General features: G+C 37.5%; 1 protein-coding gene across 27 annotated transcripts in view; it reads left to right on the forward strand.

Annotated features, from left to right (window-relative positions):
* Positions 1-11,652, forward strand: part of dlg2 (discs, large homolog 2 (Drosophila)) — a 405,714-nt gene extending 394,062 nt beyond the window's left edge. For 16 of the 27 annotated variants that reach the window (XM_045693434.2, XM_082960253.1, XM_082960251.1 and 13 more), the window contains 5 exons: positions 180-281; positions 3,179-3,351; positions 9,701-9,813; positions 10,329-10,420; positions 10,810-11,652. In XM_045693434.2, the coding sequence (XP_045549390.1) occupies positions 180-281; positions 3,179-3,351; positions 9,701-9,813; positions 10,329-10,420; positions 10,810-10,916 (587 nt within the window). In that variant the 3' untranslated portion in view covers positions 10,917-11,652. The remainder of the gene's footprint in view (positions 1-179; positions 282-3,178; positions 3,352-9,700; positions 9,814-10,328; positions 10,421-10,809) is intronic. The other 11 variants (XM_082960249.1, XM_082960254.1, XM_082960252.1 and 8 more) reach the window with 1 other exon arrangement.
* Positions 11,653-13,081: the final 1,429 nt, after the last annotated feature.

The raw sequence follows: 13,081 nt of genomic DNA on the forward strand, positions 1-13,081 counted from the left end.
GACATCAAACCCGTTCTGGCGCTAGCATGCATTGTCTTGCTCGGATATAGCTTGACAATGGGTAAGCGGCTATTGTAGTAAAATTGCACGCCCACGATTACTGCAGAGAGTAACGCTAGGGGGACAGTTATAGCCTCAAACGTCTGTAAATTAGTCAATCGACACATTTTATCTTTCAGTTAATTACGCCAGACCCGTCATAATCCTTGGACCAATGAAGGACAGAATCAATGACGACCTGATATCAGAATACCCTGACAAATTTGGCTCCTGCGTGCCACGTAAGTACCTGTACATTCGCAAGGAAACCAGGGGCCTTAGGTATCAAGCTTCTCGGAGTAGGAACGCTGATTTTAGGATCAGTTTTGCCTCTTAGATCAAAATGGATAAGATTTCATGGACAGAGAGGACCTGATCCTAGAGCAGCACTCCTACTCTGAGATTCTTGATACATATGGACCCAGGAGTCAGTCTTCCACGCTGTCTTAGGGTGGAGACAGTTGCTGCATCAAAAATTAATTGTGTGATCCTGTGCCCTTGTGATTAGCTCTCCCTGTAAACAATAGATACCACCGTTGCCCTTATAAATTCCACTGTGCTGCCAATACACCATTGTGCTAGTGGTTTATATCCATCTCCTTCATTTGTTATGTCATTATAGTGTTTGATTCATTATTTTTCCTAATTTCTCATCAAAAGGCATTTTTATTTTTTCCGTTTACATGTTTTTTGGGGTTCTTTGTTTTGTATATTACATATTTGGTTAAATTATCCAGAGATGATTTCTTGATGACAATAGTAATGTAGGATCTTATTATTCCCTTCTATTCACATGTGCAATTTAATTGAACCATTAAAGGGGAAGTTCAGGGTTTTAGAACTTGATGTCAAATGGTTCCTCACACTGAATGTAGTCTATGGGCCAGGAGACACTGTAATCCATGGTTAGGTTTTTTTTAAACAGTTACTACAAACTTTTTTTTCTCACAATCCAACAGAAGCTATGGGAACACATTTGGATATAGTTTTACGGACAACAGGATTTGGTGTTTTGGTAGTTTTTTGTTTAAAAGCTTTGACTGTTGTAGACCAGTATGAAAGATAGTGAGGCCATACTACTAAGTTCAAAGGTTCGTGGACGGTAGTGTTTCTGGTTTAAAGGAGCATTTTACTCTAAAAACCATTTTTCACACATTTCTCGTCTGTACACAATTAATGTGGTCTCACAATCCAATTATTTTGCACATACAAGCCTCATGGTTGTCTTAATAGCGGGCCTGTGAAAAGTTTTGGACTTTCTGGAACTGTGTAATGAAAGTGATCATGAAAACTTGCATTTTTGGGACTATCAAAATTGGACTAAACTAAATTTGAGTATTTAATACTATTGTATTTTTCACATCACTGTGTACTTGATGTCATATTTTTTGTTTTCATTTTGTTTGTTTTCATTTACTTATCTTTCTATTTTTAAAACCAAATGAAGCAGCTAACAGTTCAGGGCAACGAGGTAAGTAAGCCACTTAGTTGCTGGTATACAGAATATACGTAGTGTAACTAAGTTGTTGGTAAAGTAAATGTAGTGAAAGGTGGTAGTAGAATAGGTTCCACTCTGTTGTAAATATTTGATTCAAAATGTGCTTATGTAGAAGTATTGACATTTAAAAATCAAAAAATGCCTCTCTATACACAGTTACCAGGAGATCTACAGATTCACCGTGGGGAATGTGTAGATTTCTGTTCTCACTGGTAAATCTATATATTCCCCGGAAAAACCTATACATTTTTTAACCAATGTGACAGAGAATCTATAGATTTCCCTATTATACACATTTACCTTAACACATATACCAAAAATTCTGATTGAACAAAAGTCACATTTAGGGCTTGATTCAATCCCTATCGCGGAAGTTCAGCGCTCTAGGGCAATTTAAAGTGTAATTGCGCTGAACTTCCGCGATACGGTTTGAATCGAGCCCTTAGAGTATCATAACACTTACACTGGGTTTACATTCTATCACACTGAAAACCCTACACCCTCTAGATTTCAGCGTAGGTGTACTAGTTATAATGGGTTCAAAACGATCATGTTTTTTTTTTAAAATTTCTTCTAACAGTGCACAATGAATTCGTTTGTTTACACACACAAACAGGCAGTTGTGTTTGTGTAGCTATACTGTGCCTGCCTTTTGTAACTATATTGTAAATAAAAAGGTATTAGAGCCACTTATTGTAAAGTGGGACCATACTAACAAATGACATTAATGCTAGAATCCTTAGTTGCTACAGCCATTTGTGGACTTATAAATTAAATATCAATACTCATTGATTCTTGAAGAATATAACTTATGTTATATTATGGCTCATGTGCTTAGTTCAACTGTCGTACCACATCAGAACCCCTTAATATAAATGTATTTCACTGCAATGTTTGTAAAACAATGTAAATGTAAACAAATCCTATATAGCCTCAAAACATGCTTAAAACAATATTTTTTTTATTTCATGGATGGTCAGTCTTTGCATCCATAGCTCTGTCTGTGAATTTGAGAGGGGTTACATTTCTTCAGGCCCGTCCCTCAGCTTTCTACCAAAACCGAGGCGGGGGACCGCTTTATTGTTTCAATTAAGGACCCTATATTTAAATGTTGTCTTGCGAACAACTTTTTTTCCCCTGATTGTTTAAAGACCTTGATTTCAAAGTGGTTGAATAAAGTTTGTGTCTTTTTCTAACAAATAGATTGATAAAAATAAAACATTTGAAAGGTTGCGGTTTCGACTAGGTGAAATATCTGTCGATGTTCCCTTAAGCAAGGCACTTAACCCCAATTGCTCCGGTAAGTCGCTCTGGATAAGAGCGTCTGCTAAATGACAAAATGTATAAAAAAATTGTCATCTGATGGACGGCTGTAGATGTCGTCTGATTTTGAGACACATCGCCCTATAATTTGGGATTAAATATGTCCTTGACGTTTATCTAGGATCATATTGAATTTGTTTCAAGGACACAATGACACTTAAGTTATTAAACCAATCACTCTAAACACTGCCCCCTCTTTAACTCCCTCTTCAACAATAATTTGCACATTCAGTTAAACAATTTCCTCCTTTTACATTGTACTTTCTGTATTTAAATTCACTTTCTTTTACCTCTTTGCCTCCTCCTCTTGTACCAAAGATACCACTCGATCAAGGAGGGACTACGAGGTCGATGGGCGGGACTACCATTTTGTAATGTCCAGAGAGCAGATGGAGCAGGACATCCAAGAGCACAAGTTCATTGAGGCGGGCCAATACAACGACAATCTGTATGGAACCAGTGTTCAGTCGGTCAAATATGTGGCTGAGAGGGTAAGTGTCAATGTCGTAGCAATTGAGATATATTTAGGATATATATATATATATCCCTCAGCTTTCTACAATGTTGACTACGTGTTAGCAGTTCCCATTATATAACCTCACACATTTAGCCCTATGCTAACCTAACCAGCTGGCAGTGATTATTTCCTGTAACAAATTCCGCATCAGCCTATCAAAGATCCGAAACTTTTTATACACAAACCAATAGCATTTCTTGAAATAGGTCAACTTGGACACCCGAGAGGTATATTTAAACCTCCAAATTCAAGGCTGCATTTCAAACACCTAAAAGACACACTCTCCTCCACTTACCCTCGCCTTATGTCCTTGGGGGAATCCCTGCGGCCATATTTCCCATCGGTCCAAACGATTAGCCAAGCAAGGGAAGTTGACAACGTAATCCCCTTGGCCCGTGTTTGTGATCAAGTTTGCGAGTACAATTTTGTTCACTCCGGGGCCTGAAACGCCACATAATTCAATTTGCGATGATTGTACGTCCGCTAAGAAAAGTCTGCCAAAACTTAAAACCAACATCAATATGGACAAGTTGTGATATGTTGATACAAGTGTAAGTAAAAACAAATGTAAATAAGTTAGAAATTGTGGTACTAATGCACATGACGCCCCAAACACGGATCGTAGAATTCATGATGTTTTTGTTTAGTTAGCTTTTGGAAACGTTAGCTAGCGCATACAACTTTCCCTGACATCACACTTATACGTTGTAATTTTCGATTTACCTGATATCGTCGGATGGCTAGCATTCAATGTCTGCAGATGCGTTGTCTTCCAGCCAAGATATGAAATGCAATCATAATTGACTGTATCGCTTATAAACCACACAACAGCTACCGGTGGTTCCATGATGACTGAGAACACAACAGTTGGACGAACAAGTGTCAAATTTCCGGGAAAGGGCAGTCCATTTAAAATGAATTTATTCCACCCTCATCATACGCCATGATACGTCAGAAGAAGTGTTCCCAAAATTTGAGGGCTGAGTGGAGAGGATGTGTCTTTTACGTGTTTGGAATGCAGCCAAGGTTTACTTTTGTTCCCCTTCACTTGGTCTGTCTCAAGTGTAGAGTGACAACATTGCATGATCATTGCATCCTTGACTAGACAAGGCTAGTTTTCGCAGATATAACAAAATCCCACTTTTTTGCTAATCCGTTTCACATCCACCCATGTACTTTTACAGAGAAAATATGAAGGAGGTCTGTACACAAGTTTTATCATACATTGTAAAAAAAAGTCAACGAGCCTCATGGACTTGTCAAATAGCTGTCAGGTACGTTAACTATCATTGCTTTCCTGGTGGCAAACACCACTAAAGAGAGTTACTGTAAACAACAGTGTTCATTAACCGTGGGTTCGAGCCCCCCTCGCTTCAAGCATTTTTGATAAGGGAAACACTGTTCACTGCTGGTCCACACATATGGGAAAAAGTGGATGAATATAATAATGCATATAAAACGTTGTACATTTTAGTGTAGGTCTACACGCCTATGTAATATATCCTATACTATAGTAGCGACGATTATGTATGTAGCAGTGGCAGTAGCCTATGTGTAGGTTTGCATTTTTACGTTGAATTCATGGATTTCACGAGAGGGTTCCAGGAGTGATTCATTTCTATTTCTGTAGGCGTATAGCCTATCTCGCACATTGTCGAAGTGAATTTAAGTGTATCGTACACAGTCCCATATGCAGTAATAGGTTATAGCATAAGGAGGACACAACCTGATGTGAATGAATGTAGGCTATATTGTTGATCGGAGTTCCTATAGTACAGAAAAGGCCAATCGGAGACTTGGATGACTTTGTCAAATAGAAGTAATTCGCCATCTGATACAGATACAGCCAAGTGTCTTCCTCTATTTAAGACTGTTGATTTGGAGTCTTTTACATGGAGTAGGCTAAGTGTGGGTTCGAGTCCGGACTCGCTATAAACGCATTTAAAATTACTGCAATACTGCCATCTGTTGGATGATAATGAGAGTGCAACCTGTAATTTATTTTATTTAACGTTTTATTTTTTCTTATTTACAATGACGGCCAAACCCGGACTCTATTACACTTTGTAGTGCTCATCCTCGAGTCAAATAACGCATACAGTGGAGTCCATAATTATTGGTACCCTTGATAAAGATGAGCAAAAAAGACTATAAAATAAATACTTCAAAAAAAAGTTGTATTATTATATTTTATACTAATACAATTGCTCAGAGAAAGAGATTGGACAACACATTGGGAGGGATCATAGACTGTTCCTCCATTCAGATTATTTCCAGATCCTTGATATCCTTTGCTTATAGACTGCCCTTTTCAATTCAAACCACAGGTTTTAAATGGGGTTCAAGTCTGGAGAATTTAAATGTTGTGGTCAATTAACAATTTCTTTGTGGATTTTGATGTGGCCTTGGGGTTAATGTCTTGCTGGAAGATCATCTTGAGGGCAAGTTTCAGCCTGGCATAGGCAACCACAGGCAATATCCTTCTACTTGGTAAAGTTCATGATGCCGTTGACCTTAACAAAGGCCCCAGGACCAGTGGAAGCAAAATAGCCCCATAACATCAAAGATCCACCACCATATTTTACAGTAGGGATGAGGTATTTTCTGCATACGCATTGTTATTTTGAAGGCCGAACCCACCGCTGGTGTGCATGGTCAAAGAACTCTACTTTCGTGTCATATGACCATGGCACCAATTCCAATCCAAGTGTCAATGCCATTTAGCAAACTCCAGGTCATGCTATGGTCACATGACCTGAAAATAGCGCTCTTTGGCCCAATGGTGTGCATAGATTTTTATTACTTTTTAAACAAAATCTCTTTCTCTGAGCAATTGTATTAGTATGAACGAATATAATTTCCCAATTTGTTTGAGCATATAATATAGCTCAGTATTTGTATTATTTATTTCATTGTCTTTTTTTGCTCATCTTTATCAAGGGTGCCAATAATTATGGACCCCACTTTGTAGTTTATAAAAATGCATATAAAACATTGTAGGCCTACATTTAAGTGTACACGTCCATGTAATATAGCTTATGCAATATGATTATTAGGCCATAGCAATGGTTTGTCTGCAAGGCTGAAGAAAGACATGGCTCCTTTATTAAATTCATTTTCAAGCTGTTTGTATTTTCCTCCCAGTGTTGGGGAATCCACTCTGAACATATAGTTTAGCAGGCCATCGATTACTTCACACTGGAAGAAGGTAAGCTACGCTACAGCTACCCTTAAGAAAAATAGAGTTTACTTCATAAAATTTTACTTTGAAAAGGTAGTTCACTACATCCAAACTACTTTGTGATAAATTATCATATCTAAATCTAAAATGCCATAGACTACAAATTGCAAGAACAGATTACTCTGGAGTCAGATGTTAACAGAATGTGTCATTTTGGCCCATTAAATATGATAATTAGGCAGGTCTATTTCTGTAAAAGAAAGGACATTCTTGCCTACTTCACCCATATTTTTATTTTTTTGCAAACAAAATTGTGTGTACTCAGTGGTGGTAAAAATGGTCATACTTGAGTAAAAGTAAAGATTCAGTACCTTAATAGAAAATGACTCAAGTGAAAGTCACCCAGTAAAATTGAATAAAAAATCTAAAAGTATTTGGTTTTAAATATGCTTAAGTATCAAAAGTAAAAGTATAAATCATTTCAAATTCCTTATATTAAGCAAACCAGACGGCACCATTTTCAGTTTAATTTATGGATAGCCAGGGGGACACACTCCAACACTCAGACATAATTTACAAATGAAGCATGTGTGTTTAATGTGTCCGCCAGATCAGAGGCAGAAGGGATGACCAAAGATAAGTGAATGAATTGGACCATTTTCCTGTCCTGCTAAGCATTCAAAATGTAATGAGTACTTTTGTATGTATGGAGTAAAAAGTACATTATTGTCCTAAGAAATTAAGTGAAGTAAAAGTTGTCAAAAATATAAATAGTGAGGTACAGATACTCCACAAAGAACTACTTATGTAGTAATTTAAAGTATTTTTACAACACTGTGTGTAGTTCCAGTAGTTAGCTACACCACTACATGGCAAAAAAAGTTATTAATTACTGAACTACCAAGATTTTAATTTAGTTCAACTACCACAAAGCTACGGCAAAATGTAATTATATTACTAGTTGAAATACATGTAGTTCACTACTTTTCAATGTTATTCTACATTTAAAAATGAGGGGGGGGACTCATGTGATTCTAACCCTTGCCACAATCTGCGACAATTACGTGGAGCTAGGCACTACACAGAGAGATATATGACCAGTCAGTCAACTACACGTGATGTAGTTGCTTTGATTATCAGAACGTGCCATTGGAATTCTGTTAAGGACACTTCCATGAACAAAGTGTTGGATCACGTCCAACTATGTTGACGATTTTAATTGGCTGATACGATCCGGATATAATCATGAATTTGAACAGGATATAATCACGGCCACCTGGTAAGGTTAGCATCACCTGGTAAGGTTAGCATATGGCTAAATGTTCCAGGTTATGTAATTAGTATAGCTAACATGTCGCATTTAATCACGTGCAACTACGTCAACGATTTTTAACTGGCTGAGAAATACAAAATGTGGTTTTCTGTATGTTGCAACAACACAAAGATTTTACATTTTTATTTGATCGATATCTGAATTTGTAAAAGTCTTGTGTGTTATTGGTCTCCAAGCATAATTATCCCTTTATACAGTATGTACTGTTTACCCCTTCTAGTAAAGTATTACCAGATTCTTTGTCAGAAACAGTAATTTGACTGAATCAAGGACATCATGTGAATTCAATGATTATGTACAGTGCCTTGTGATTTTTTTGTTACAGCCCGAATATTTTTTTTTTGAGATTGTGTCACTGGCTTACACACAATACCCCATAATGTCAAAGTGTAATTATGTTTTTAGACATTTTTACAAATTAATAAAAAATGAAAAGCAGAATTGTTTTGAGTCAATAAGTATTCAACCCCTTTGTTATGGCCCTTTGTTATGGTAAAAATGTGCTTAACAAGTCACATAATAAGTTGCATGGACTTAGTCTGTGTGCAATAATAGTGTTTAACATAATTTTTGAATGACTACCTCACACACACACAATCTGTAAGGTCCCTCAGTCAAGCAGTGCATTTCAAACACAGATTAAACCACAAAGAACAGGGAGGTTTTCCAATGCCTCGCACAAAAGGGCACCTATTGGTAGATGGGTAAAAATAAAAAAAAGCAGACATTGAATATCCCTTTGAGCATGGTGAAGCTATTAATTACACTTTGGATGGTGTATCAATACACCCAGTCACTGCAAAGATACAGGTTTCCTTCCTAACTCAGTTGCTGGAGAGGAAGGAAACCGCTCATGGATATCATAGCGACTTTAAAACAGTTAGAGTTCAATGGCTGTGATCGGAGAAAACTGAGGATGGATCAACAACATTGTAGTTACTTCACATTACTAACCTAAGTGATAGAGTGAAAAGAAGAAAGCCTGTACAGAATACAAATATTCCAAAATATGCATCCTGTTTACAATAAGGCACTAAAGTAACACTGCCAAAAATGTGGAACAGCAATGTCCTGAATACAAAGCGTTATGTTTGTGGCAAATCCAATTAAACACATCACTGAGTACCACTCTTCATATTTTCAAGCATAGTGGTGGCTGCATCATGTTATGGGTATGCTTGTCATCGACAAGGAAAGGGAGTTTTTTTTTTGTTAAAAGTAACGGAATGGAGCTTAGCACCGGCAAAATCCTAGAGGACAACCTGGTTCAGTCTGCTTTCCAACAGACATTGGGAAACCAATTCACTTTTCAGCAGGTCAGTAACCTAAAACACAAGGCCAAATATACACTGGAGTAGTTTACCAAGACAACATTAAATGTTCCTGAGTGGCCTAGTTACAGTTTTGACTTAAATTGGCTTGATAATCAATGGCAAGACTTGAAAATAGCTGTCTAGCAATGATCAGCAACCAACTTGACAGTGCTTGAAGAATTAAAATAAGAATAATGTTCAAATATGATATAATCCAGGTGTGCAAAGCTCTTAGAGACTTACCCAGAAAGACTCACAGCATCACTGCCAAAGGTGATTCTAACATGTATTGACTCAGGGGTGTGAATACTTATTTAAATGAGAAATATTGCAAAAATATATTGCAGCATTTTCTAAAAACATGTTTTCACTTTGTTATTATGGGGTATTAATCCATTTTAAATTCAGGCTGTAACACAACAAAATGTGGAATAAGTCAAGGGGTATGAATACTTTCTGAATGCACTGTACATAAACTGTTTCTTTCTTCTTTCAGCAGGGTAAACACTGCATACTTGACGTGTCGGGGAATGCCATTAAACGACTACAAGTAGCACAACTCTATCCCATTGCCATCTTTATAAAGCCTAGATCCATCGATTCATTAATGTGAGTTTTCATCTCCCAACTCATGAACATATTATTACATAGCAAATGTGTTTATAACGGATATGCAATACAGTAGAAGGCGCTGACATCAAGTGAGTGCAGAATGTATTTTATGTGGTCACCAAAGTGGGCAGGGGGCAGATCGGGCAATTAAGTGAAGATGGGAGTTGAATTGACAAATACAACAGTTGCAGACAGTAGAATTTATGGGTCCGGTTTCCCAGACACAGATTAAGTCCTGAAGATCAGCGATTTAAATATAAAGGTAATTTCCGATTTAACCGACATATACAGCGATTAGAATGGGTGCAGTCTCTGCTAATGCGCAAACATTGCCTTTAAATTGATATCGCCCTATAGCGCAGCTCTTCAGCGCTACGGATTAAATCCAGCCCTAAACCTATTCCTGGACTAAAAGGCACTTTCAATGGAGATTCTCCATTGAGCTTGCTTAATCTGTGTCTGGGAAACCTCCCCATGGAGTCTGAGGCCTCACAACAAACATCTGTTCCCAGGGAGATGAATAAGAGGCTAACTGAAGAGCAGGCCAGGAAGACATTTGACCGGGCCATGAAGCTGGAGCAGGAGTTTGCCGAGTTTTTCACAGGTACAGTATCCATGAGTTAAAGATGCACAATGTTGCTCTTTTTAGACAAAAGAGTTGTGAAAAATTGTAGTCTTGTCGATTTCAGTGCCACCTGTGTTGATGTATAAAATAACACCCTTATATGCTGTATGACAAGGAACAATTGGAACTAAGCCACTAGTACATTTGATGGTTTTTTTTTTGTGTTAGAATGTTTTAATCTTTTGCATTGACTATTTCAACCTAACCTGTGGTAGTAAATGTCACCACAATATGTTATGTGGGTGCAATGTATTGTTCTCACGAACAGTATGTACATTACTAAAAACAATGTTCTTCTCAGTTGACATAGAATAGAATTGCTAAATGGCTAGATCTGTCTGTACTGAATGTCTCCCCTTGTTTTGCAGCCCTTGTTCAAGGGGACACCTTAGAGGAAATTTATAACCACTGCAAAATGGTGGTAGAGGAGCATTCAGGACCCTACATCTGGATCCCGTCAAAGGAGAAATTATGAGAACACACCACTTTGGCAGGGAGATTGGACTGCTAGAAACAAAATACTTTGTAACATATGATCAATTGTAATGGCAATTTATATTGTTCATAATTATAGCCAATTAATATGATTTTTTTTGTTATTGTTTATTTTTTTTCCACTTTCAATATGAATGTTCCTGAATGTACACCACAAAGTTCAAGAAACATTTTTGGCCTAAGAAATGTTACTGTTTGTATATTTAATGATTTTATTTTTAAGAAAATGTTAAGGAAATGAAATAAACATGGGCATGTGTTCACCTCGACTGCGTGGGATTTCAAATGAATTTTAGAAGATGGCAGATACACTAGTCATTGCCACACCAACAAAGGAGGGGAAGGAGATAATATCAGCTTCTTTTGCTTTTCTCCACCCAACAGCTAGACTTTGTCCTCTGACGCTCACCTCACATCAATAGTTGACATTTTGTGTGACTTTGGCATCTATGCACTCACAGGGCCCTTGGACACAGTTCATCATACTCCTGCTATTTTTACATTGTTATTTTGTATTCATTTTATTATGTTGCGAATCCAGATTTGTTGGACATTTTTAATTTGAATAAGAATTTTCCTCAACTGTATTGTTTATTTTGCGGATTCTTTCATATAAAAACAATTATTGTTGAGATGCTTTGAGAGGGCACAACAGCACAGAAAATATTTATTATAAAGATGTATAACTTTGATTAAACATTTTATTTGAAAAAAGGTATCTTGTTTGACAGTGCACTGTATATTTGGTGATGCTGGGTAAATGGAAAACTACAGGTCAAGAACTTGGGAACATAAGGTTCTATCTGCATTTTTGTCAAAATTGACATTGCCTTGTTCTGTTCAATGTTATCTAACTATATAGCGCTCTTAATAGCCCAATTCATTTTAAATTCAAAAGAATACTAGATATAAATTGCTGACACCATTCAAACCAATTAGGCTTCGTTACATTGAAGCCAATTATCTCAGACTCATATTTTTGCAGATCGAACCTTATAGTCCCAAGCTCTGGAGGTCCCAAGTCCTTTGAGGACTGATAGTAATGCACTGTGGTGAGCCCACAAGTCTAAGGCCGTATTCACAAAGCATCCTAAAGTGAAGAATTGCTCCCAAGGCTGCGTTTACACAGGCAGCCCAATTCTGATCATTTTTCCACTAATTAGTCTTTTGACCAATCACAGCAGCTCTTTTTCAGACCAATAAGGGAGAAATGATCAGAATTGGGCTGCCTGTGTAAACGCCTATGTGGCATAGTTCAGAAATTACACAGTTTTAAAGCATATTTATTTTCTCCACTAACTTTCAGGCTTCTTATGAGTTTGATACTTTATTAAATTAGGTTCACAAGGCCTATCACAAGTTCAATGTTCAACAATGGTGCTTACATTTCAGATGTTTTATACTGTTATAATTTGTGTAATATTAAGGTATCACACTGAAATAAACATCACCTGTGAAGACACTGATGGCAAAAAAAATGTAAATTCAACTGTTGCGGAGTGCGATGCTGGACTTGGATAGTGTGGGTACTGGCGCGCAAAGAAAAAGGAGATTATCTGCAAAAACATCAGAATGTCATATCAGATGAGGATATGCGCGCAGAAATGGAAATAATCAGACACTCCCGACCCATCCTCAAATCAGAGATTCCCCACTCAAAGTGCACAGCTGGCTCAATGGCGCGGACTGGGGTGACTTTGGAGATACGCACACACTTTTAGTGCATAACCAGAGAATGTGGTGCGTAGTGAAATAAGAATATGCCCCTAACGGCCCTGCTACACTATAGCCATCGGACATCCGCAATTGCCGTCAGCCATTGAGGAAATGCTTCCTTTGAAATCAGTGAAAGCTGCTTCACTGCCCGTGTTGAGCTTGAGTAGCGTCACATCCAATGGCCAGTGTCCAAGCTAAGGTTCAATTCTCGATGGCTAACGCGCGCGCGCATTCATTCTATCTTGTGAATTGAAATAAAGTTTATTTTGGTTGCATATGGCCTTGACTATTCACCACTGGCTATTTTACTAAGATTTATAATAGGATGGTGCCAGAGGAAATGGCGGACGTTTTACGGGCCCCTGACCAATTTTGCTATTTTGTGTATTCTTTGGGGGCTGATCTTAACTTTTTTGAAAATAATGTTTC

The sequence above is a fragment of the Salmo salar genome, chromosome 13 (genome assembly GCF_965601325.2).
Source record: "Salmo salar chromosome 13, fSalSal1, whole genome shotgun sequence".
NCBI classification, from domain to species: Eukaryota; Metazoa; Chordata; class Actinopteri; order Salmoniformes; family Salmonidae; genus Salmo; species Salmo salar.